The sequence below is a fragment of the Cygnus atratus genome, chromosome 11, assembly GCF_013377495.2.
Source record: "Cygnus atratus isolate AKBS03 ecotype Queensland, Australia chromosome 11, CAtr_DNAZoo_HiC_assembly, whole genome shotgun sequence".
Classification (NCBI taxonomy): domain Eukaryota; kingdom Metazoa; phylum Chordata; class Aves; order Anseriformes; family Anatidae; genus Cygnus; species Cygnus atratus.
In genome coordinates this window covers 4,221,071-4,248,800 of record NC_066372.1, presented here as the reverse complement: position 1 = coordinate 4,248,800, position 27,730 = coordinate 4,221,071, and the positions used below count along the sequence as shown (strand labels likewise).

The following is a 27,730-nucleotide window of genomic DNA, read 5'->3' as shown; positions in this document are numbered from 1 at the left end:
CTTTCCTAAAAGGAAATTTTACTTTTAAAAGATTTCAAAATAGAATTCAATGTTCATTTTTAATTGAAAGAAAATAAAAATCAAATGAAAAATGGAAAAAAAAAAAATCAAATTATGAAAGTTATTTTCTTCTGTGCAATTGGGATATGTCACTGTGGACTTTTTATACATGTCTTCACAGATAAGCTTTCTAGATTTTCACATTTACTGTCAATTATTTTCTAAGATGGTCTACTTTTATATAGTGTGATAGTTGAGAAATTTTTGCAGTCTGGTATGCTGGTTGTACTCTTTTTTGTTGTTGATTTTTTTGTTGTTGTTGTTCAGTGAAAAGTTCTGTTTGTCACAGTGCATCAGTACCTTTATCTTTTTTCAGTATGTTGCATCAGTTTCTCTGTACATTTATGTTCAGGTACCTTGAAACTAATCTTCTATAAATATAAACCCTATAAACCTGGAATGCTGGCAGTTGAGTCCCAGAAAAAGCATCACCCGCTGTGCAGTTGAAGGACAGTGATGTGGGAAAAGGTGAATAAAGAAGGTGAGTAGTACAGCCCTGTGTTTTGTTTGATTTGAAATAATTAATTGCACACTAGATGAATCTGGCTTAATTAGAGTAAGTTTTCTCATTTCCTCTACCACCACAACAAATACCTTTTGAAAATTATTCAAAAGTGCTTGACACTAGGGTGCTTACTGCCTGATTTTCAGAAGTTCTAGGCAGCCACATTTGTTACCAGTCAGTAAGAACAATTTGAACTCAATACATGTAAAAATCACCAAATTCTAGAAAAGAAACTTCCATGCATATAATGCAAGACAATGCTCCCATTAGATACTGTTTTAAGACCACAGATCTATGCAGTTTCTCTGACATACTGTCAGTCCAGCTACAGTGCTGCTTCCCTCACTGCCCAATTGGTTCTTACCAGTGATTCCGTATTGTGCAATGTGGTTGTAGACATGCATGATGTGACAGCCAGGCTGAAAGGTGCCTCCGTTGGGATAAAAGTCAAAATGGGCCACAGGCTGTTTGATGCCAACACTGAGACCCATGTGCTGTTTAGTGAATGTATGAATTGCATCTACGAAGTTTGCATCATCTGGAGATAAACGGTCTGTTGGTGACATTCCTTCAAACAAGGGACCAGCAGGGTCAAGGCCTGCAATAAATGCAAATAATCTGATTGTGGTGTAGTACAGATGGATTTTTCCTATACTGTTTTGAGAGAAGTCTCTGATATATATTTAAAAACATACAGCGCTGGTAGTTTACAAGGTCTTTCACTGACAAAAACAATGGTAGGAACACTTGTACTGTGAGGGTATACGGTAACACCAAAAGGTAAAATAAACACAGGCACTGTAATAAACAGTAACTGCTGCATGCACAAGGACACAGGCTCAGAGATAGATATGTTTGTTATAGACAAACCATGCTCGCTACTGCTTTGTCTTTTGAGGGATGTTTACTTAATTTTGTTCTTTGGTACTCTAGAGGTCATGCATTTCAGAGGCTCTTTGAAGACAGCAGTCCCACAACAAGGTTGACTTTTAGCCCACATTTGAGACTTGTAATTTTATAAAACTTCACTTGTTGATTCAAGAGCTCTGTCTGGTAGATGCTGTTTATAATAGTTTCTCAGTGTTAAAAGATTTCAAATTATTACAGTGTTCAGGAAAATAATATTCCAGTTAGAGACGTTGATTTTAGTTTACTGGATGCTTCTGTATAGGGCCCTTTTTGGGAACTGATTTGTGGAAAAAGACTTCCTGCATAGTTTAAAGCTGCTTTTTAGTTTTGAGAACAAGCAATTAAATTTGACATTCTTCAGCTGGTATTATGGACTAACGTATTTGCATTGATGTAATTGGACAAGACTAATAGCAGAGGATACAAGTAGAGATGCCACCCCAAAGTCATGGCTTTTCCTTTTAATAGCTTTAATCAGTATGAATTTTTTTTAAGCTTATTGTTACAAGTCTGAATAATTTTGGATGAAAAATGCATAAATTTGTAATAATAAATTAATGGTTTTGTTTATCCATTATTAAGGCTTTATGTACTAATATGGTCTGAATAATCAATGCTGATGAGCTCAAGTTCTTCAGTGCGTACACAGGTGTAATATCACGACGCATTATGTAAAATAAGCTTCTTGGCATGCAGGCACCATCACAAGAACTGACTGAGCAAGGGACTATGGTATGGTGAATCATAGACCACAACTGGGACTTGCAACTATCCAAGGGAGGTAGGTGACACAGAGGGCTGGTGAAGGCAGCTTGAGCTGGAGGTGGGACTACTGAGAGTAGCCAAGGTTGGGTGGAAGCTTGAAGTGGATATTACCTTATCTCTAAATCTTTCATTGTAATGGCAAACCCCAAGAGGGACTTGCATTTGGACTTTAGACGATGTGTGGATTATGTCTTGGTCGTGCAGGGACACAATGTCAGATACTATAAGTTCTTAAGGCCAATTAACACGAAAGAGATTTTGTTTCAGGAAGATGCTCGGGATCTTGTTCTCCAGATAGTTCGGGGTTATTGGTCTGACCCAAACGTTGGATCTGACTTTTTGTTTTGTTTTTGTTGATGGTGGGTTTTCTGTTGTTGTTTTGGTTTATCCCCCCATTGTTTTTTTCTTTTATTTTCTTGTGTACAAATTAAAATAGTGCATTTCTAGTCTCTTCCAATATTAGATCATGAATCAGTGAGTCTATCTTTAAGGGAACAGTAGAGTTGTTTACCTTCTTCTGTTTATTAAAATCAATCCTCGTTAAATGCTTTCTCGCAACACACACAGGGTAGTATGTATTTACAGTGCATGAAGTTAGTTGTAAATGGCTTTCAACGCATGGTTTCCTTGGGTTTTAAAATATTGTGCAAGTGTATTACGTTGCCTATACGTGTGAATATTTTAACTTTGGAGAGGATGCTGTTAGAAAAGGTGTCTACATATGTTAATTTAGCTAGGGCCATGAGCCTAAAAAGACTTTATAAATTAAATGCAAGCTTTTAGCCAGCAGCTATAGTTAAATTTCCAGCAAAAGTAACACTGTCAGTGTGATTAATAAAAATAGGATTGAGGAGTTCTTAGTTCTAATATAAACTATGATACGCCAAATATCTGTGTAATGTATGTAAAGAAATCAGTTGACTATTAAGCTTATTAAAGTAAGTAGTTTTTTTGGTTTTGTTTTTTTACCTGTAATTCTTCCAATCTTGCTTGTACCACTGATATAACTGCCGGCAAACCCTGAAACATGAGCTCCTAGGCTGTACCCAATTAGATGAACATTGCTTCTGGAAAATTGAATGGATTCCTGGAAGATAACAGCAGCTTGATTTAGATGGAGAAAATGTAAAAAGTAAATTAGTAAAATAGTTACTACAAGCCAGGTATACCATGAATTATAACCCAAGAAATTTGTACGTATGTTGATGCTGGAGGTGAAATAAGGTGCTTGGATCATGCACTAAATTTCTTTGCTGGCTGCGTGTTATTCCTTGCTTCCTTCTAATGCATCAGGAAAATGCATCTGGGCATTGCTACTTATGTGGTATGCTCAGGAAAGCCATTAACAGAAATAGTAGGATTTTTGTTGCTGTTGGTTGCAAATGATGCAAATGTGCATTGCCTTTTGTATGCAGCGTTTGACTTTCCTATGACTATAACCTGGATATCCATCATTTAATTTCAGTGTAAAACACTCTTTTATATGAAGTGTATCGCTTCTTTTGCCTGAGATATTAATATATGCCAAAATAGAAGCCAAAGTATCACAACATTGGTCTGACATGCTAAGTGATATGGTGATGATATTTCTTGGACTGATTTTTACAAAACTGGGTATTTGTTGTGAAACAAACCTGAGAAGCATTGGCCTCAGGCCCTTCTTTCTACCTAATCAATACTATCTAGATCTTAAGCTGTCCACCTGAGCAGTGAGGCTCAAAATTGTTCTGGCTTGTAAAGAAAAATGTGTAATATTTTTCTTGCAGGAAAGGCAAACCTCTGTTTTAATTTCAGTGTGGATACTGCCTGTCCCAGTGGAGAGGTTTTTCAGTCTCGATACCTATCTGTTGTGAAGATGAGGTGAAAGCTGACAACCTTCTTAGTTATCAGAATATCCATAATGACTTTCTTGGCAGATGTTGAGATGGCTGTTATTGAGACTGTTATTGATCATGCCCTGTTTACTCTTATACTAGGAGTGCTAATATTTACTTTATTTTTATTCTTAATTAAAATGTTGCACAGTGCTGCAACTTTTGTTACATCCACTGAGGGCATTTCAAATCAGATTGAAGCACAGTGGAAAGATAGTTGCAGGAGGTTGTTTTTTTAACTTTTAAACACATGAAGGGGTGCTTCTCAACTGAATGAAGCTTTACTACTTGAACACTCTCAGTTGAATGCTGTAAAAAGTTATGGCATATATAAATCCTGGAAGATATCAGGGTACAAGAGAAGATACCTACAATGCTATAGCAAACAGTCACTTATTCAAGCCTCGATTTTATTTTATTTTTATTTTTTGCTGACACTGGAGAAATCACAGACTGTCTTTATTGTTTACAATGTTGAGTGTCCTGGGAACTGAACAAAGTCCACCTTTTGATTCATTCAATAATTAAACAGTTTCAAAATATGATTTTAGGTCTCTAGCAACTTAGACTACATTTGAGCAAGAGCTAAGCTTTCTTCTCACAAGGAAGAATGGTGACTGTCTCTTCTGCCTTGTTTGTGCCTGCTGGCCCTAACTGGCTATATTGTCTGGTAACTCCTAGCCCTGTCTTTTCCGTTGAAAGCAGCTTAGTCCTTCAGTGGAATTTGCTGCAAACCTTTCATCTTTGCAGCATATTTCCCATCTACCCTAGACCTCACCATATTTAAATTAATGTATTAAAAATTTCATTGTAAGGTACAGAAATATGACTTCATTCCAAATCAGGTAGCTTGAATTAGTACTGAAGACAGGTGAAATACAAGTTACGTAGGGTACATGCTTCATATGTGCAAGTCTCTTTCTAGTGTTTTGCTCTCTGTGTTTTCAAAAATCGTGCTGGAGACCAGTGATCCCTTGCAGACTCCTTTATAACATTTTCAGTCTGGCAGCTGCAGGTATAGCTAAAACTGCTGTAAGACATGGCCTCTGCTTCCTACCTAGTGGGAGTTTTGGTGAGTAGTCACTAGATTAGCATGGCTCTGTACTCATTACTGCCTCTGTGCCATCTGCTTTGCTGTGTGTATCTGTCCTCCTAAAATGTCTACCTTTACACTCAATCACCAAGCTATTATTTTAGAATAATCTATGGGAAACTAAAGCAAAAATCTGATGTGATGTCATGCTGGAATTCGGCATTAGACATAGGACACATAACCCCCTTGTGCTGAACTAGCTACTTGCAAATGACAATATGCCTGTTTGCAAAGTGTGGAACTTACTCTGACTTTCTTCTACTGACCAAGTTCTGAACTTAAAATATTGAGTAGCTTTATAATGCAAAGAATGCCAGCTCTCTGCACACATGCTAATTGAAAAACTAAAGTAGCATGAAATGATCTCAACTCTAAAGACACATCAAAGTATTCTAATAAAAAAGACTACTTGTTTTTTTTCTCTTGAATGACAAATTTTTTTTGAAGTCATATGAAAATTGATGGAAGAAAAATGTACAGTGTATTGAAGAAACAACCGATTGCAATGAACAGCATTAGCCAGCATAGTATTTCAGAAAGGTGGTAGAAGCATAAGAACAAGTAAATAGGTCTTTTCTAAAGAAACACATTTTGACCTGGGCGCCCTTACCTCCAGCCATTCCAGGAAGTCTGCTATCTCCTGACCTATGTGGCGGGTGTTCTGTACAGCAATGGGATAGTGCTGGTGAGCAAATGTAAGCCAATCTGCAATGATCACATTAATTTGTTTATCCTGAGACTTCAGAGCTGCTGCCATTTTCCAAATCCAGTCTTCTAATATCCCATCCACCTGTTTTGTTCCAAAAAAAATAAAAAGAGTCTTAAGAAAAAGCAGTGTCTAACAAATATTTTGTGTGAAAAGCTCAAGGAAGCGTAAAACATAAAATAAACAAGGTGAGTTAGTGTTGATAACTAGATCTTAGGGGCTTCAACATGCCTCATTGCTGAGAATCCTTGATTTTGGGTGGACAAAAATCAAGAATTTATATGAACTGTATAATATTTTAGGTAGATAGATGTGAGCTCTTATCGATGAAATTATGTCCTTAAATATTCTTACGCATCCTGAGATAATTGGTATTAGTGATTAAAAAGAAAGACAGAAATGCCCAGGAAGTTTCTGATTTCATTAAGGAGCAGCTGTCCCTGTAAATTCAAGCTGAAGGGGAGAGTGAAGAAAGCTGGAGTGTTGCAGACCAGTGAGTGTTTGCCTTCTATATTTGTTCTGTTATGAAATCCTCTTTTTTCCTCTCCTTTGAGTCATTCTTTTTTTCAAGGACTGGATCAAACTTTCTTTACTAGCATCTTTACTGCTTCCAATTTGAGGGACCAGAATTACTATTTAATAAATCTCAGATTTAAGCAGAGCTGGTTGCGCATATTTCATCAATTAATGGAACATACTAATCTCTTCTGGTCTTTTAACAGAATTCGGATGTGTTGTCTTTGGGTTTCCAAACACACTTCTTTCTCTAAGAGTCTAATACTTCTGTAGATTAAGTTAATGTGAACGTTGAGTGTCAATGGCAGCAGCCTCAGCTCCATAGTTCTTTGAGAAGGGTATAGGCTTTGAACAAATTCTTGTTTGGGAGGCTTGGCTAAATTAATCTGGGCAATATTCCATCTCTGCTGTTACACGTATTGAGAGTTATGCACATCAAGTGTGTTGTTCAACTTTTCTCTGACTGTGTATTTGCAGTGACACAGTTGTATTTTGCCATCTTAAGTGATGACATTGGTTCTATGAGAATCAAAGATCTGTTCAAATGACATGACTTTCTATCCTTTCTTTTCTTTTGTTTCTTCTCCAGCTGAGATCAGAAAAAAATTCACTGTAGCACAGCAATTCTGTTCATTTGAAGAAGGGTTTTGGTGGATTTTTTTAACCATTTAACTTGAAGCAGTTCAGTGGTAATTCATTGACATTCAGGGCTTCAATTTCAGCTGAAAAAGCTTATAGAGAAGTTATCTTTAAAGCTGTACCTATGAGAAAGATGTGGGGAGATTGTGTGCACTTTTTTTCAGTAAGTTTGTAAATATCTGGCAGTAAACATATCAGAGAAATGAAACTGGATTTCAGTCCTCCAGAGGCATAGCACATTAATTCAGCTGCTTGTTCGAACTCTGGCTTTAAACCAGGGATGAATCTAATTTCTGGCATGGGACTCTCATATGAAAAATTGCTTGTTGAGTGTTCCTTCAGAGTCTCAGTGGGGAATATCCACTTTGTATTATTTCTAGCCATGATTGCTACTAGGGAAATCCACCATATTTCAGATCCCAGTCTTTCTTCCAAAGTTGCTTTTGGCACTAGCATAATGAAGAGGAAAGTATATCAAATCAGGTGTAGTTTGAATTAAAAATAAAATGTGAGTTCATACCGACCAGCCGTGGACTATCATCACCAGAGGAAGAGAGGCATTGAAACTGCATTTGTCAAGAGTCTCCAACTGATTGAACAAAATCTGACATCCTTCTTCAGTTGTATCTGTATAGAGCTGAAATTTGGTTTCTAAGCTTTGCTGATCTTTCTTTGTTCTAGTGTGCTCACTCTGTGATCCCAGTGCCTCTGAAATGAAATACATAATAACAGTCAGAATAGGATGGAATCTAAAACCTGAAGTAGTTACTAATGAGACAGTTTATAACATAAACTAGTAAGATTGAAACTCTAGTTACATATAATAGCTACCTACTCCAGATGGGCCTGAACTGTATATTAGGTTAAAAAGTGTTTTCTTTTGATGCTTGAGGTAGTCCAGGTGTGCATCCGAGTCCATCTATTTGAACAATAACAATTAAACTATTAGAGAACGTAATATACTATTCTTTTAAAAGCACATAAGCCTTTATTCTGCAAGCACATTTGGTGTTGGGATACTCCCATGTATATGTATTTGCAGTAGTGGCATCTTATACAGTACAAAGAACCCTAACATGAAAGCATTCTGGTTTTAGATTGGACTATTTTTGCCACATGTCAATCTTGTTGGAAACTTGATTCAAGTTTTTATTTTGGTACAGTGAAAAACATGATCCAAGCAGCATATTTAATTTGGTTCAGTGAATAATTATCCTGGTAATAAAGCTCCCAAACTGAACTGAACCGGATGTGCACTGTTTTCCTTCTCTCACTAATTATTATACATTCAAAGTAACTCCAGACGAAGTTATGTTTCATAGCTAGGAAATATTAGAAAGTCCTTTTAGCCAAGTTAGAAATCTCTTCAGCCATCTACAACAGCTGGAATTGAAAAATCTTCAAAGTTAGTGAAGGTTTGGTCATGAAAATTCTTAGCTTCAGCGTTTAATGTTTTTCTTTAATGACACTTCTGTGATAGCTATTTAGGATTGAGAGTGATAATTTATCTGTTAAAAAGTCTATTTAAGAGCATTTCTATTGGATTTTTTGCTGGGAGAGGACTGCTTCTGATGAGAGTAATATCAGGAGAAGGTGAAGGTCTAGCTGAAGAACAGAAAATTGGAAAGAGGTTTAATGATGTTGGTAGTCTTAACCTCTGATGACTTCAGGGCTTGGTGAGTAGTCTACACAAAAATAAGCACTGTGCTCTATTTTTTAATACAAAAAGAAAAACAAAAGTTATGTAATTTGTCTCTTTCTTTGTACACATCCTTTCTTTGGTTTATGCCTTATTTTCACCTTTTCTCAATGCTTGTTACAATGCTAAGACATTTTGTCACTCTCTATTGTTTGTACATACTACAGAAAACAATCATAAAAAGCTGCTTTCTTTATACATCCACTGTGAAAATGTTTTTGTTGCTTTAATGGATTAGCTTTTGGCTTGCCAAAAGCAAAGTAAGTCTGAGAGAGGGAATTAAAAATACAGTTTAAACTTCATGGCTGTCAAAAGTGAAAATTTCCAGTAGGATCTATTGTTATTAGACAAAGAACTGCTTCAATCTATTAATCCATGTAATGACTTGGAGAAAGAAATATTGTCTAAACATGTTGGCTCCTATAACACTTTAGCTAAAAATGTCATGCCAGTGACTCAGTGACATGATCAAAGGGAGCTGCAAAGTTTCATACGTCAGTTTGCAAAAACTGCAAAATAAAATTGCTGAAAATTTTCCTGAACTAGTTGCAGCTGAGAGTACCAAGATCATCTCTAACTCCAAGAAGTTTCCTTTTGGAAAAGTAGCTCTTATCTAGATTGAGTGACTTGCTGGCTGACTTCCCTTGTTCTCTGAAGATCTTAGTCCAACAATTATGTTGTTTTTTTGTTTGTTTGTTTGTTTGTTTTTTTTTTTCTAAAAGGAAACCAAAGGACTGATTCCCAGTTGAACAAAAACATTTTTATCAACTGGGATTATTAAAAAAAAAAAAAAAAAAGAGAGAGAAGAGAAGAAAAAAAGAAGAGACCTATGTTCCTGGTAGTGGTAGCTCTAGTAGCCATCTGAATGCTATGCATATTGGCATGTGCAAGATATAAATTCATTTATTGTTTCCCGCTACTTTATTCCCATTATTAGAGTTTATTGCCTTAGGTGATTGCAGTCCTGCTTCTGATAACTCCAAACTAAGATGAAAGGACCATGTGAAGAATAATAAGAAAGCTAGTAAATGTGAAGAAACAATTTCTGACTTGGATTGAATCACCTCAGCAGATGAGAAGTTACGTGTTTTTCTTAACTACAGAATTTTTGGTGCTACTTTTGCATACTTTACTGGAAAGTATGCAAAGGTCTGTACACTGGCAATGATTTGAAACCATGAAATATTGTATGCTTTTCTGGGGGGAAGAGATCCAGAATCTAAGTATTAGTTTCTTTCTGCATCGTGTTTAAATGGGCATAAAAATGCCACACTAAAATATCTGTTTCATGTCACAAAATCTGCCTGAAGATGTCTTGGGAATGAGAATGACAAAATACTGTGGAACTATTTAATGTTAGGAGAAAAATTTTAATTGTTGCTAAATCATAGGTTTTAAATTAATCTCACAGTACAGCATTAAAACCTTTGATTTAAATTGTCATTCCCAATTAAGGAAAGTGATTTTTTTTCTGAGAAAAATAAGGTTCAGCATCCTTCCTCCTGTCATGGAATTCTGCAGGAAGTGTTTTTTAACAAGGTCTCACTGAAGAGGATTGAAGAGAACTTCTCAATGGCACTCAGCTAATCCATAGGTAATTTAAAAATTAATTAAGTAAACCTGAACGGAAGCTGAACTTTGGGCTGTTGGTATGTTAAGTATACTTGAAAATCATACGTGCAAGCATACATACACACCCCACTACCTAGACGCGACATATTTTTCTGAATTGCCTTCTGACCCTTGCTGCAGTCACTCCTCATGTTTGTCAGGGGATTTGTCTGAGCCTTAGGAAATCTATAGTCATCTTTCAGGTGGCTTGCCACTTTTACATGCATTAAAATGTTTCCAAAAGGGTGCTTATGTATTATGGTATTCCAATGTGACCACTTTCCAACACATTTGAGGAACAATTGACACAACTACTGCAATTCCCAGAATTAGGCATTTCTGTGGAGAAATTGAGTGAAGGCATTGGCATGTTGGTGATTTTTCTTTGGGCCACGGCAAGTGGACTCTATCACTGCCTCACTTCCAATAGCCAGATTTTTATTTATTTTTAATCACTTAGAAGAGAAGCTAATGACAGGGAAGTGTTCAGGTCCCTCATTTTGATAAATGTTTCCCTTATAGCTATTCTTGCTAGAACCATAGTTGTCACATTGCAGTTGGCTATCAGAAAACCTTTTCACTAACCCCCCCTTACTTTCTGTAGAAGCACCTGTCCTAATCCCCAGACTGTGAGATTTCTAAGCAAATCCATTTGGTAAATCTGACACAAAACACCACAAGAAAATGACAGGCTCTTAGAACAAGCATGAAAGTAGTACAAAATTTAAGCAACATTATATAAACCGTAAAGAAATGATAGGTTTCATCAAGTGTGTATTTACCTAAGCATTTTGCATCTCTTTGAACAAGGTTTCCTGTACAATAGCTGACACAAATACAAAGGTACAACACACAATAATCATAGATATTCTGCATCAGGACTGGACTTCTGCCTTTCAAAAATGTGTTGAACCAAAAACATGATAGGATAGGACTGGAAACATTAAGTGAGCATTTCTTTGCTTTTATATTACTGATTTACAGACATATATTGAAGCAGAACGGGCATAACTGTCAGCAGAGTCCCATATCCCTATAATTTTCTAGTTACTGCCTTTCTAACTTATTTTCTGGCATGCAGGGTATTGGAGAAAGCAGGAAATGTAATGTTTGGTTCAGTAGTAATGGAACTGTGATTTAAAAAGTGCCACTAACATGTTAATGAGGAGTTAAGACCTAGAATAATAGGTCTCAGTCTGTCTTTCTCTGTTCTTTGAAGTCAGAACACTTTCCAAAGGAAAAGTAATTTGGAAAAAATGCCCAGCACTGAATTTATGGCATATACAAGAACTGTAAAATATGTTCAGAATATTCAGTGCAGATCATTGTTTAGTACAATTTGTTTGCTTGGTGGCCTTAGACATAAAGGAGTGCAAGTAACTCTCAGAAATTGCTTATCAAAAATAATTGCTAAGACCCGTGTCAGTTCCTTTTAAATTCTATACTTATGTACCTGCTGCTGCTGTTTATTTAAAATTGCCTCTCTTGAAAGCATTTGGGCAGATGGTAGAGATAGATACAAACAGTCTTACTTCTGTAGAGTGCCTTAAATGGCAGTATCTGGGGATCTGGAGGGAAAAAATGAGAGCATCAAAGCAGAAGTCTTACTAAGAAGTATTTGAAAAGATGATGAAACAGATTAAATAGTTATCATAGTTTGATTTCATCTTGCTGTTGTTTGCCTCAACTATTCAGTTGTGTCTCTTATATGAGTCAGTTGTGAATCAAATAATAGATTTATTGGTGGTTTCAATAAAGGAAGGAGTAAAGTGAAGTATAACTTTGTCTTTCAAGAGACAAAAATTAGCAGATTTTCTTTCTGCTTTCTTCTAAATTGATTCTTTATTATTTACATGTATTGGAGCATGCATTTTTATTCCTTTTCTTGCTGAATTGTTTCTCTCGTTGGTTTTGAATACTCGGATGCCCCAAAACACTCAAAAGAATCACTTCTTTTTGGTTCTTGTCTTACTTTTCTAATTTTTTTCTTCCCTGTAGGACCTCTCTTTACTATGTGAAACTTCAAAACTTATTTTCCACATCTCTTTTATTTAGAATCAAGTATCAGAGTGATGATTGGAGAACAAGGCAAATAAGGGGATAACACTCACTCCCAAACTGTCCTTTTGCCTTTGTGTATCAGGTGAAAACTTACTGAAAGAATGCTGATTGTAAAAAACTTGATAATATTTTTCTTTTCCCGTTAAGTAAGATAAATTACTTTTCCCACTCCTCTTTTTTATTGTGAAGTAATGTACAAATATTAGTTTGTTCACCAGTAAAAATGTGATCTTGAGTACAATAATCAATAAGCTTGTGAGGCAATTGTTGCAAAGAGCAGGGAAACCAGCCCACAAAGAAACGAGGAGTGTCTCTGAGTTTGTAAGTCAGCTCCTGGGTTCTGGGCTGATGCCCTGTGCAGAACAATGCATACAATCTCCCTTACTCTCCTCTCCTGAAAAGGGAGCAGAAGGATGCACCAACCACACAACTATTAAGCAGCATGCATTATTTATGGGGTAACAAATATGCTGTCCTCCTTGTTTCCTCATCTAAAGTAAAACGCTTCTAAATATGAACGTTTAAGTGCTGCTTGCACAATGCATGATTGCTAAATTGAAATTAGTACCCCAAGGGTTTCATCTGACCTAATCTGAATTTTATGAACCAAAATACTGGGAAATCATTAGAATCATTGGTCTTTCCAGGAATGGTTTGGACTAACCCATAATATATATCTAAAATTGTTACTATACATAAATGCTAACAACAACAAAAATAAAACTCCATCTGTTACCTAAACAAAACTTGCATAGTTGCAAGTAATATTTAAAAGTAGGTAAATCTGAAAAAAAGAAAAAAACACTTGCAATGTGTTCTAGTCTTAAACTTTGTTTACTTTGACCTTTTGTTATCTGCAGACTTTCTTTCTTGTACCGTTTTTTCTTCCTTCATGGAAGTGCTTGTTTGCAAATATATGCATGACTAAATTTTTGGCCAGGTTTTCATCCAAAATATTCAGATGCCTGATTTAGAGTTTGCATTCCTTTTCCTTGACATTAAAAGCGAAAAGAAGAAATGGTCACAAACTGCCTGGATACGTATGGATACATATGCCTTCATACAATGTTATCAGATAGAGGGGAGAGCAAATGAATAAAGACAAATATAAAGCTAAGTAGATCAGGACAGGAAATGAAACCATAAGAGAGTGATACGGTATAGAGGTCTATAAAATCATAACCTGTATGGAAAAAAATAGAGGAGGGATCAGTTATTTAAGTCTCTTCTAGTACAAGTTGGAAGGGTTATTTTGATAGCAATAAAAGAAGAAACAGTTCACCACAAGTCCTCTAGTTAATGTGTAGAATTACCTGCTGGGTGTAATGCAGGTATTAGGCGGTTATGGAAGGTCAGCTGGAAAGTGGATGTGTCTACGTAAGAGAAATCCAGTGAGGATTACTAAATGGATCAACACCACCATTTACTCAGAAGATCCTCAAACTGCAAAAGGTTGCTGACTGAGAGTACGTGCTGGAAGTGCTATATGTATATGAAAAATTCCCCTGCTCAGCAAGCATCAGCTTTTGGCCACAGCAGCAGGTGGCTGAACTAAGTGGACCTTTGGTTTCAACCACTACAGCCACTGTGTAATGCTTGACGTAGAGCTTCCTGCCATCACCTTTGATTTTGGCAGATCTCTGAAACAGGAACAATCTGTGGAAAATAACAGGCTTTAAAATATCTCAGTAGAAAACTTTCATTCCATCTTGACATCCGCATTATCCGCGTTCATATTTGCTGCTGCTGTTCAAAATTATTAATTGTCTGGAAATATTTGTACATTTTTTTGTAATTAAATAATCGTGAAATCAGAATTGATCAACAGCACGTTTTGGCTAATTTACTTCAAAATGCTTGGAGCTTTGATTTGCAGTTTTGTTGCTGTTGATGTTTTTGCTTTTATATCCAGTTTGGGCTGGAAAACGTTCTTAGGATATGAAAATGTTTTTCTGTTCAGCTCCATTGAAAAGCCAAATCGGCTCTAAACCTGGAAGAGGTAGACAGGAGCTAAATAGGAAATGTAGGTCAAAGGATTCAAACTGTGCATGTATCTTGCTTATAACTTCATGATTCAGAACATTGTTTTCTTCAATTTTATTTCTAAGGGACCAAGAAAAAAACCTCTATTGCTCATATTCATTTTCCTTGCAAACATTTCATGTATACTGACACTGTCATGGCAGAAGTAAATTGAGTGAAGAGTGGTGGGGGAAATGGACAGCTTAGCAAGAGATAATACGTTCTCCGAGTTGTATTTTTAGGAGAGCTGTGCTGGAAGTGGGAGTTCATTTTCTGCTTATGGCCTCACTTTTTTTTTTGCTTTGTGATCCTGCAGTGAAGTCACTTGTCTGGTGCCAATTTGCTAGGTCAGAAATTCAGCATAATTTCTGGATCACAGCATTTGGTAGGATGAGGAGAAATGAAATTCATGCAGCATGAGCACATGAAACTCAGAAAAAATAATGGAGAACTTGAAAGAATGAGAAGATAGAAGCATTAGAATCTTTAGACTATTGGGAAAGGAGGGCATCATTGAGTGAAACTTGATGAGCCATGGGACAGCCTCGGAGCAGTCTGCTATGTAATAGCTCTGCTCCCTGCGAGGTGGAAGGCAGCTCTCTGCAGAGCCGAGCTGGTGGGCAGGGGCAGGCACAGGCACAGGCACGGTATTCATATGCACAGCCAGCCTCGTCTGCACAGACAGGGAAGTTAGTGAATTGTTAGGTTTACTTATGAATTTTTGGTACTAGCTACTCTCACAAAGTACCCTTGTGAATATTTATGCTTGGCACCATTCTGATACTCCGAATAAGACAAACGTCTGTCTCAGAGTTTGCAGAAAGGCAGTGGGAAATAAAGAGGTCAGCGGTGGAAAGGAAAAATGGACAGAATTTGGATGAGTTTTTTCCTTAGGGCTGAGGTAAGTATTACAAAGAAATAATACGTCAACACCAGGCAGCCCATTGGTTCAGTGGGGGAATCTGCCCAGTTTGAGTATACTTAAATCCCAGTATAAGTGGTCTTTGTTCATGGCAGCAGATAGGACAAAGCATCCAAAGGTCTCAGTCTAAGAATGGTGACTTGGCATCCGATCCCACAAAATGTTTGCACTTCCAAGAAATCTATTCAGAAGAAATGATGGGAAAATATTAAAGGATATGCTCTTAGGAGTTGTATTTTGCTTTAATAGTCTTCTCCCTTTCTTCTTTCCTCTTCTCTTGCCTCTCAGATGTGATCCTGTTTTGTTTTTTCATTGTGCCTTTGATATTTTTATACAGAGTTGTTTTGTTTTTACTGTTTTTGTATGAAAGCCTTAGTTAAGCCAAAATAGCTGAGCGGAAATCCTGGTTTTGCAGCACGTTGGAACTGTTTGCTTTGAGAATCACTAGGTGTGTTCATCTAAGCAAGAGTTTGATGTTTTCACTAGTACAGTATTTAAAGACTTAGATAATTTTAAGTGCATCCTGAGTTTCTCCGAACTCATATTTTATAATGGCTGCATGTAGTTCCTCTGAAACCTCTGCAATAACCTCTCGGTATGTAAACCACACTGTTTACAAAAATATCTTCATGCAATGAGGTCTAGAAATGAAACTCCTTATCAAACATTGACTGGAAATTTAGGGGAAAAAAAAAAAGAGCCTTTAAGAAGATTTGCTGTGGTCCTATTTTGAAGTAGATTTTGCATTGTGAACCTGTATTAGGGTTCTTATTGTTGCTGTCATACAATTTTTGTTACGACTTTGTGTACAGATGAACTTGGTCCTGATTAGAACAACTGCTATCACTTGAACTATAGTTCACAGATTGAGTACTTTTGTCTAGCACTTTAGTACTGATTTCTCTTTTACTAAGAGAAAGAGAGTGATTTTATAAAGAGTCATCTCACAGTGGTGTCCTACACAGATTTGTTAGCGTGAGTGAGGTGAGCAGTTATCAAAATTGGCAGGGCTATAGCTGAGCTCTGCAGGCTATTGCAGGTGTCCTGTGAAAACTTCTGTGCACGATATTATTTTGTAGAATACCTAATACAGTGTGCCCTGTACAATGCAAAAACTCATTAAAAGATTAAAAGCATATGAAACTCTTAGTAGGAGTTATATCCCTTAGACCTGTAAAGCCAGACAGGATTATTCAATATCAATTTCTCTCTGACCAGATCTTTAATTTTGGTTTGATCTGTTAGATCGCTTAAGTAGTCTGAAGTGTTTGGGCTTTGGCGATAATGTGTCAGACTGTTCACCTTCATCTGGATTATTATTTACATGTGTGGCGTATTAGTTGTAAAATGATACGGACCAAACTGATGAATGAAGTTGCTTTCTATATTTTGAATGCATAGAAATTGGCTAACAACAGGACTATATTCAAAAGTGAATTATGATACCATTATTATGTAATTATTTTCTAGAACACCTGACAGCACTCACATTTTTTTCAGGTAATGTTTTAATTATAGATTGCTAAAACCTATTGCAAAACAATTGGGAAAATAAATAAATATATGAACCACAAGTCTTATTTGAAAGCTTGGAATGGAAAAGTTCCCGATCTAAAAAGTGTCTCCCAATACTTTGCCCTAAGCAGGAGCTGTCAGCAGAACAATCTGAACTGAAAGCCAGGGAGAGACGGAAAGAGGGTGCTGCAGGGGTAGAACAACTCAGGGGTGCTTATGTTGCTGTGATGCTTTTGGTCTGTGAGCAGAGTTTCTGTCTCCCAGTCAGCGAAAGCTTTGTTTTGGTTAACAAGTTTCTGATAGTAAACAGCATACTTTGAACAAAGATACTAACTTTCCCCATGTCATATTTTCCTAGCTGGGGTGGGGTTTTATTTTATAACTCTTTCCTGTGTTGGAAGTGCAAACTGTCTGAATTTATCAGCTGCTCTTGCTCATTCTCTCCAGACTTCACAAATGTATGAATATGAGAAGAAAAATGGTTCCCTTGAGTTTCTTTGATCTTTGCTTGTGATATTTCACCAGGGAGAAATTTAACATAAATTAACTGAACCATGAATGAATGAGCTGCTGAAATTTTTCACGTTATTAGATTTGCTGGTGGATGGTTAATGAAACAGCCTCGTGTTCTGCCACCAGGAGCTGTTTGACAGAATCCAACAGGGCGGCACAGTGCAAGTGTGCTGAAGCCAGGTTTGTTTCACAAAGCAAAATGGATCTGTTTTAGTGGAGAAGGTCCAATGAGCATGAAAAATATTAAATTTTACTGTAAATGTTTAAATTTATGGGCTCGGTAAGTTGGATATATGAAATTTTTCCAGAAGAAGTGTCCGTTTTGCTTAATGTGATCTCATCTTCAAGAAGTAGAAATGAAAGGATGTTTGTTGTGATATTTGCTATGATTAGAACAGAAAAATCCTCCATAAACTTAAAGGTGAGGATGGGATCATTAACTAATGGACATATTAAATCTGACAGCCTGGAAAGCACAAACAAAGAATTAAGAGTTCAGTTGCCAGATGGTGAAAAAGGAAGTTATTCAGAGTTGATCACGCAGCAGCAAGGCTAACAAAGGGCCTGCAGATTTCCTTTTGAAATCAGTGGGAGCTGGGAGTACTTAGTGTCTTGCGTAGGTTGTGGCGAGTTTGTGGACTTTCCCCTCAGGAGTTCTCTGCTCTTGCAGTGCCTAGTGCTCTTACAGCTTTGCTGGCTGATCGGTGACACAGCTTCTGACCATTAAACTGTTGTTAGGTTTTAGATTTCCTAGTTTCTTTCATGCCCAAGAAGTATGCGTGACCTGCACAGCATGTGTACATAGGATATTACTGAATTACAACTGCTTTGGTGGAAAGTGGGTGACAATCAGCTAGCTAATTAGTGGACCTCAGTGTGTGGATGCTTTCCTGTAGGATACACATGAGGAGTTAGCTCATAGCAGACTTGACCCTATGACAAATGCTGAATCTGATTATGATGAACTCAGCTCCTTAACAAGTAGTCTGATTTACCAAGTTTGTAAGTATCCTGGCTATAGCTTAGAAGAAAAAGGACAGGCAGACAGGTGATAGTGGCCTTGAAATCTCAGTAAATCAGCATCTGAGTAGAGTTAGGACACAGAGCCTTGAGAAAGTGCATTTTATGAGATGCCATCACTAAAAGCACTGTATGCTGGCCGTCTGAACCTGTAAACTTTGCACCCAGGTAATTAGCAATACCTCTTGGGAAGGAAGCAGTGGGGTATGCTTGTGGATAAGATATTAGCTGATCAGTGAAGTTACTCATTTAATTTTTCTATTTGTCATGGACGTGCACAGTAGCCTCTCCCAGGTCAACGTTAACCTCTCTGTAGCGTCTGCATTGCATTCTGCCACTTCTATGTTACAAACTAGTCACCTTTGTGAACAACTCAGATAATATGAAGATAAAATTCATAATAATGCCTGTAATTTATAATGTATATGAGAAAAATTCAGATATAGGTGATAGCTACTTATTCTGTTTAATAGATGCAGTGGTAAGGAATAAATCTGGTAGCAAATGAAATAGTCTTGTAGAAAATTTTTGACTTTGAAAAAAAAATACTTTGTTGCTGAGACTTTACTGCAAGAGAACAACAGCTTGGGTCTAGTGTCCAAATTCTATAGTCTGCAGTCCTTCTGAGTGTTTTCTTACATAGAAATAGTCATGTACCAAAGGGTAACACATTAGCTAACTGGAAAAAGTCAGGAACACTATCACTGCTGAAATCCCTTATAGCCTTGCAGAACTGTCTCACAGTGGTTTGGGAAGAAGGGAATGCAGAAAGAAAAGATATAATTTTAATTTAATACATTGCAACCACTGTAAAATCAAATTGATGTGTTTATGCTGTGTTGTTCTTTCTTAAGTGTAAATGATTAGATTACTATCTACATTCTACTTGCATTTTAAGCTGTTCATTTAACAAGTCTTTCTGGACTCCTATAAAAATAATACATGTAAAATACAAATTAGTACAGCAGAGTAATTTCTCTGAATGTAATAACTGAAAATTATTTGTATTCTATTCATACTCAAAGGCCTATTCAGGATATGAGCCCCATTGTGGCAATTGCTACCATGCATCTGAGAAGACTAGGGGAACAGATTTGTGTTCCTCTGAGAACTATATTGATTCAGTAGATTTTCTTTTAGGAGCTTGGAGACATATCCTTATGGCTCACTTTTGAGGTCTATAAATATTGTGTCCCAGTAAAACAACTTTATATGGCCTTAAGATAATCTCATGTATTCAGCTGAAAGATTGGAGCTAATTTAAAAAAAAAAAGATGCAAGACATTGTACCAAAAAAAAAACAAACTAAGTGAGAAGGCATATATCACTGAGAGTGGAGACTCTCTCATCATAAGGGGTGAGAAAGAAATGGGATCACACAACTGATTAGGCAAGTACTCCCTGAAACTCCACATATGAAACTCAAAACAGAGGTATGACAGAAAATTGAAAGAGGTTTCCTGAAGACTAGCACAAAGCATTTAAGTCTCCCAGCAGCAATGATTACAGAAAAATTTACATTTCAGTTTACTCAAGATTATTCTGTGAAAAATATCAATGTAGCCAGCTCAAATCTTCCCTTATTTTTCTATTAGCATAAGAAAAAGTATCTTTGAAAGTGTCTGGAAAGCTGCTTTTATGATCTCTGTGTTCAGTTAACTAGCACAAAGTATGTAGGCTCAGAACATAAAATTCTCCAAATAGTTACAGACCAATCTTACTTGGGCAACAATGTGAAACTTTACAGAAGTGGCTGGGAGAATCTAGTGAGACATCTGGAAACACATCCCTCTTTAATGCTTGAGAGGGGACACAGCGGAGCCCAAATGTCTTATGAATGCAACGTGGGGGAAAGGAAAGGTTTATTGATCCAGAAATTGCCCTCTTACATTCACAAGCCCAGAAGAGTGATCAGTGTCTCAGCTCAACAGCCAGATAGCCATTTTTGCTGCTTGGTGAACAGCTGCCCTTGGTAAACGTGGCAAGCATACAGAAAGGACTAGAACAATGTTAGAATGACATCTTTCCAACCTTTCTGTGAAGAGTATAGATGTGACAAAGGCATCAGAAGATGTGCAATCAGAATTGTCTCGCAATCAGCCATGAGAACGGCTGTATGAGTAAAATCCTAATGGCTGCTGTTCGGATGCTCATGCCCAAGTAGCTGCATTACGACATGCAGTAAGAAGGGAGGCTGAGCCATGGGCTTGATTCTGCAGTACTCTGGGCAGAGGCAGGGGTACTCCACAGGGTACAGCAACAGCTGGATGCAGTTGCAGATCAGAATCTCATTTAGTTCTCTGGGAAAGTGAGTAAGTAACAGGATCTGGAGAGAAGGAACCCTGAATGTGCAAATACGGAGATTATCTCTCCTTGCAGAGTAGAATTTCTGCCTAGGATTTCAATTTTGCATTGTCCTCTTAACTACTCTAGTTTGTCAAAAGCTTCTTTCTCATCTTCTGCATAGGTGGTACATATAGCACTAACTCATGTTACTGATTTGGTTTGGCACATTTTATCTAGAATCTGTCATATTTTGTAGGGCAAAGAAAGTGGGACTGCTATCCACGTGTAAAGAATTAAAGACTCGAAATAGGAGAAAGCTTGTATAAAACTGTAGTTAAAAGTTCTTCCTTTAAAGTCCTTCCTTCCAGAATGGCTCTTTGCTTTTACTGTATTTATTTTCCCTTTGCAGTTAAAAACACTTTTTTTCCCTGTAACTCCTGTAACTGTATAAACAAAGCTATTTGGATGCAGAGTTTCCTTTGTATATAAGAACCTGAATGTGCTTCAGAGTATATAACTCTGCTCTGGAAAACCAGTACTTTAACACCCATTATAAAGGAGCATATTATGACAGTGGACACGCACCCTCGGCTGCATCCATCTGTGCCAGCAAAGAGGTTACCACCTCCAGCTTTTTATCACCTCCCACCAGACAGAGATTACCACCACCCTTACTGTTCTGTTGCCAGTGCTTCAATGTTGGACCACTGCCTAGTTGCTGCAAACAAAATAAGCTGGACTACCTCAGATCACCTTTTCTAACTGTTTAAACTAACCTAATTTATTTTGCTTGAAACAAACGAGGGCATGCTTACATGAAGTGATCTACCGCATGAGTTACATAAAATGGTAGCTTTCAGGAAATGATGAATAGCTGGGGGAATGCTGCAGGCAGTTACCCTTGACGTGAAAAAGGATGTTTGTTCACAGCCTGAGACACGTGCATACAATGATTCAGTAACTTCCTGAAGATCACTTTATTGAATTTCTTAATTCCTTAGGATTTTGAAATGTAGATCAGATAAATTGGCTTGCGTAAAATGCTCACTCGGTCCTACTGTGGACATTATAGTCTTTTCACTGTAGTATAGATATGTAAAATAAGTATAAATAGACAGGACCTATGCATTTTATCATATTCTCAGCAAGCAACATTATAAACTTATAAAATTTCTGTGGCCAGAAGTAATTTTGAATTGTTCCCTGTTGTTAAACTACAGAAAGCTCTATAATGATCCCAATGTGCTCTTTCGTCTCTGTAAACCATCATGTGATTCATCTCTAGTGACCAACTTGGTAGCATAGTCAAAAGGTTACACAGATAAACAGAATTATTTGCTTCTGACTGTCATGCCTGGAACACAAAGTAAGTGAATTTACCCACTTTGTTATTCACCATTATACCTGAGTTCAACCTAGAATCCTCAGAGCTGAAGTCTTACATTTAAAAAAAAAAAAAAAAAAAAGCAAGCTATAATATACTGTAGTTTATGTAGATAGGCCACAGAAGGTGATGATATAATGCACACTGAACAAAACATCTTGTTTTCTCTGTTCAATTCAGTGCATAATTTCCTTTTCCCTTTGGTCCATCTCTTCAGAGCTATGATCATATCCAGTAAACATTCATATCAGTTTACTCGTTATTTGAAAAACAAACACCATTGTGTTTAATATTTATTTTATAAAATGCTGCAGCCTCCTATTGTATTGTGTTGTTTTATATGGACTCAGCAAATCCACATCCTCAGATATGCAATTGAACTCTTCCCTCTCCTATACCAAAGCAACCAAACATTAGACCAGTACCATACGTTTTATCCAAAAAGATGCTGTGCATGCTGCTGCATGTAGGAAACATCCTGTCACTGAAGCAAGTTCTAGAGACTCCAGTCTCCCTGCATGTCCCCATCTATTAAAAATAAAATAAAATTTTTAAAGTCGCCTCTCCTGTCTTGGTCATTATAGTTGTGCATGGTAAGAGAAGTGATTTCTGGCTGGGGACTGCTTTTCAGGCTGGAATGATGTCAATGTTTCAATGTCAGCTGCACCTTGACATTGAAACAGCCAAAAGATGCTGATATCAGTTCCCAGATGAAGCAGAGAGGCTGCACTGCCAGCATGGCTTCTGTCCACTGCAGAACCAGCTTCAGCCAAGTTTGTTCTCATTCCTGTCTGCCTTTTGGCTGAAAATGGCATTTCTGATCTGGTAAAAAAAAATAGAAAATAAGCTGAACATCTTCAGCATACTAATGGCACCCAAATTTCCTTACAGCTGGTGGCAGACTAGTCAATGCTGCTGAAAGAATCCCACAGTACTTTGGAAGGGGGACACCTACTGAGACCTATTCACCATCCAGTTCTTCTCAGGTTCTCCTTGGAGACCACTGTGGAAAACCACAGAAAAAAAAGAAGGAAAAACCTTTCTATTCTAGTAGTGTGCCAGTTGGCTTGGGTTTATCAAAAGTTCCTAAATTTAACAAAAACAGTATGGACATTTGGACATTTTGTCTGCCATATAATTATTTGCTAAAGAAATCATCAAACACTGTATTCTGCCCTTTACTGACAGGGAATGATGGTAGCAGAAATATTCCCTAACAGTCCTTCACTGTTCTAGTGATCTTTATATTGTTATGGGAAGAGGGATATGTATAAAGTGCATTCACACTGATATGTTGTACAGTGTGAGAGTTAATGGTGTATTAGCAGAGAAACAAAGGTCTAAGCGTTCACATTCCCTAGCTCAGCATGTTGGACACTTCTGTGTGCTGCTGGATTTTCTTCCTTCTGCAGTACCCACTATGCATCTCAATTGTGATAACCATTTTCTTTCTATTCTCTAATAACAGAAGAAACAAACGCAGGATGGTTTTCAGTCCGGGAGTTGTGCGTGCTGTTTTGTTTTCTTAAAAAGCTAGCATCAGATTTTATTTCAGGAGTTTCAGTATTGCTAGAGAAAATGTTCATCAAGATTGGTAGAATCCTTTAATAAAATTGAAAAATATTTTTAGCAATAATTGTTATACTGTGTGACCAGGCAGTAGAACAATTTATTTTTCTCCATGCAGAGTCTAAGGAAAAAAAGGATATGTTTAAAACTGATTCATCACTGAAATAGTTCTTACTAGACTGAAACTATTGGGCAATAGATTTGGAGGAAGCTAGGGGGAAATCTTGGTTAGTCAGTCACTTTGTATTAAGTGAACAGGTGGGTTCAGCCATAGATCATAGCAGAAATGAAATCTAACTTTGGAAGGCTGCTGCTGCGTTCCCTTTCACTAAGCACCGGTTTGCCTGTCCTGTCCAGTTTTAACTGTGCATCCTCCTTAGTGATGGCTTTTACAAGGCAGAATTCTCTAGTGGCATGTCATGCCTCTGGTTTTTGGAAATTTAAAAAATTGAACTTTGTCATAATAGAATATTCTGATAGCTTCAGCTGTAATAAACTTTAGCAGAAGTTGAGTGTTGTGTGTACTCATAAGTATATTGATTTTGATGGAATAAGTATGTGAAGAAAATAAGGAAGGTAAGCCTGACTTAAACATTAGGGACATACAATTATCTAGCCGGACACCTAGGTAGTAACTCTCACTGTTGATGATAACATTTGGGAACAAGAGCTGCTACTTCCCAGCAAGAAGTTCAGATTAATAAAAGGCAACGAACTGATTTGACTTGACAAATTTAAGAAATGTAAATTTTACAAGAAAATAGGAGGTAAGCTAAGTCGTTGCACAATAAGTTCAGTTATTTTTCTTGGTGGATTTTTTTATTTCTTTGTTTTGTTGTTGTTTTTGAAAAAGTGTGTACCTGATAATAGATATTCCGCATACACGTGTGCTGGGCACTGGTGGGTATTGCTTGCTTCTCAGGCTCCTGTAGCCAGCAGCTGGAGATATATCAAACCTTTTCCGGGGGGTGTGGGGGGGGTCAGTTGTGGGAAAAGAAAGTGAAGCAATTTGTCCTCTTACATTGCATTTTGCAGCAGCGTCATGGATTTTGTTCAGATTTATGGGAGACTGCCTAAATTAAACAACTGGCAGTGCAAGCAGGAAAAGTCACTCTCTACTTGGTCCCTTTTGAATTAGGTCCATCTATTACCCCTCTGCAGTGAGTTTAATAACTCCCGGAATTCTCTCTATGGATTCACATAGAGAGCGTGATGTTTTTAAAACAGAAAATACCATCTCTTCTACCTAGACCTAACAAACCTATTAGCAAAACCTTCCATTAGCTGAAGGAAGAGTTTCCTTTATTTTGCAGAAGTTCTTTCCTAAGCTTTCAGGTAATTAAATGCAATTATGCTGTTATGTAATTACAGTGTTCTGAATTCTAAATTTATACAGCAGTTATTCTAGCTTTTCAACAAATGTTTCCTCAGTAGTGCTGTGCAGTCCTGAGTTGATGCTCTGTGTCTGTAGCCATCCTTTGGGAAAAGTTTGCTGAAATGTAGTTAGAATCATTCCTTAAAATGAATGTTCATTTTGTATTAAGCATACTTCCTTCACGATCTTTTTTTGTAAAACCATCCTAGGAGATGTTCACCCACCTTTGCCAGCTGAACTTTGCTAGTCTGCCACACTGAACTGATCTGGAAATTTCACATCACGTTTTTGTGTGCATGTCCCAGTACATCAGGCCGTGAACTTTGGAACACACTGGAAGCTTCCCAGAAATCAGACAAGAGGTATCACAAGGGCTGCATTTCTCATGGTGCTTCAGCATGTTTGCAGTTCTAGCTAAAATCAAGTGGAGATGAAGTAACAAAATTGTCCAAAGTTCTCAACATTCCAGTTTCATTTTGGTAGCTTTTTATCTGTTAGATTCTTTTGTCATCCACAGGACAGCTGCCGGTGGAACTGATTCATAAGTTTGCTTCACGTGTGCTGAAGAATTTCTATGTCCCTAATATAGTTCTCCCAGCTCAGCATTTCCTGATGCATTTCAGATACTGAAAAGTTATTTATCTGAAATGTATACCTGAAATATTCATGGAAGAGGAACAATACTACTTAAATATTTTCCTCCCAATTCTAGATGGAATTAAAATAGCCTCTTTTATTGCATGAGAAGTGGAGAATAAAAGTATGCAATTAGAAAACAAAATTCTAGTTCACATTCACCTATCTCTTTTGTCCCTGGCACAAAGGTGAAAGAAGTTAGTCTTTTTGTAGGCTAGAAGTTTTCAGTTGGTGTCTGTCAAACTGTGAGTTTCTGCCATCCTGAAGTCCAGGTGGAAACAGCATAGTCCATGGTTCGTTCCTAGACCTTTAAAGGGCTACTGCTATCTACTGTGATTAAGAACAGTTCCCAGGACAGTCTGTGCTGGGACTGGAATGTATGAAAAGTGGGAAAAGGATAAAAAATCTTCAGAGATTCCTCATTCTCTTTCTCCAATGCCTCATAAATAAAACATAAAATCTAAGTAATAACCTTGCTATAGTCAGTTCTGTTTGGCCCATATATTCCTCTGGACAGGAACCATACCAAGTAGTGTGTCTGCAGCACAAAATCATCCCAGCGGGGTAGAGCCTAGGACTAGGTGCGGGACAGAAAGGTACAGTGAGCAGCAGCCACACTTCAAAATAGCTTCTAATTAAGTTCCTTGATTCCTCCAATCAAATAACCGTTATGTTCTGTTGAATGTAGTTTGGCAGTAAAACAGATAAGTTTACTGTAGCATTTCAGCCTAGGGTAGAAAGTTGTTCTCTGGCACTGAAGTATCTGAGATCTCCTAGGCAACAGATTACAATTGAGTGAGTTTTCGTAATCTTGTCCTTGGCTCTGCAAGGTGTGAACGTTTCAGCAAGCAAAACGTTTGGCCAGCATGCAGGGAACGTGCTTGGACAATCCAGCACAGTTCCACGTGTCATAAGTGTGGTGCCGGTGCAAAGACAGTATTGATGTGGGAAACCAGGACAACTGGAATCCATTACAGCAGCAGTCCTGGGCCCTCTGGGCCCTCCCACGTCTACAGGGCTTTTGGCTTTGTAGAGTTGTGCTTTTTTCTGCTCTGTGCCACTCCGAAAGATAACATTGTCCAGAGGCATAAATTAAAAGCCAATGTAGTCTTGGAATATGTGTAATTTCCCTTATAAGTTTAAATCCTGTTACTGCTGTGTTGGTTTTGGCCCAGACATGCCCAAGGCATGTTCACCGAACATCGTCCATTTAACAAATTGCTGTAGTGGTTGTGCACGTGGTACTGGAAGTGGGAGCTAGACCTGGCTGATAAAAGCTGTATTCAGAGAGGACATGGTAGCTGGTCTGTTTGCCAACTTGAAAGCAAAGTTACCTTTCAGCAGGACTGCAGACTGAATATATTTCCTAAAAATGAAGGCAGGGTGTCTTGTAGGGAAAGAAATATGGAGCTTTCAAGTCTGGAGACACAGGAAAGCTTCAAGTTACTTATGGCATCTCAGATAAAGTATTGCTCAACAAAATAAGGGCTTCATTAGGAGAACCCTCTGTTGTATTTTTCTGTTTGTGATTAACTTTAGCTGTAAATCCTACCAACTGTTTGACATGTGTCACAGGATCTGTTACCTGAGGCCAGTCACCTCTGGATTTTCTCTGCATTGGAGAAAATAGGGCATGGGCCACAGAAACAAGAGAACTGCAATCTGAACCGATGGTAGAGCTGGAATGAGAGAATAAACATCTCTTCAAATACCAAATTTTATGCAGAATGCCGAAAATTTGCCTGCTGGGTTGAGCTTTCCACTAAAAACTATCTTACAACAGATTAATTAACGCAGACAAACTTCTAGGTATCTTTCTCCTTATTGCTATGGCAACAAATCAGTTTCTTTATAACAGCTTCTGATGTTCCAGACAGCCAAAGATTATGACAGGATGAAATACTTCTTGTATTTAATTATCATGTTTTTAATTTGAATTTATCAGAGACTGGTTGAGTAGAATCTGCAAAATTGTCAGGCAAAGGAGTCTTCTAAAAATAAAATGTAGCTAGCAAGATATTCAGCATGCATAATGTGAAGGAGTTCCAAT

General features: G+C 37.5%; 1 protein-coding gene across 4 annotated transcripts in view; it reads right to left on the bottom strand.

The window, feature by feature from the left end:
* The window catches only part of LIPC (lipase C, hepatic type), a 73,216-nt gene that overhangs the window by 8,529 nt on the left and 36,957 nt on the right, over nucleotides 1–27,730 (bottom strand). For 3 of the 4 annotated variants that reach the window (XM_035553955.2, XM_035553959.2, XM_035553958.2), the window contains exons 3-6: nucleotides 7,588–7,775; nucleotides 5,817–5,996; nucleotides 3,209–3,326; nucleotides 930–1,163 (exon numbers count right to left, since the gene is read on the bottom strand). In XM_035553955.2, the coding sequence (XP_035409848.1) occupies nucleotides 930–1,163; nucleotides 3,209–3,326; nucleotides 5,817–5,996; nucleotides 7,588–7,775 (720 nt within the window). Of the gene's footprint in view, nucleotides 1–929; nucleotides 1,164–3,208; nucleotides 3,327–5,816; nucleotides 5,997–7,587; nucleotides 7,776–7,898; nucleotides 7,987–27,730 lie in introns of all 4 variants that reach the window. The other variant, XM_035553956.2, reaches the window with a different exon arrangement.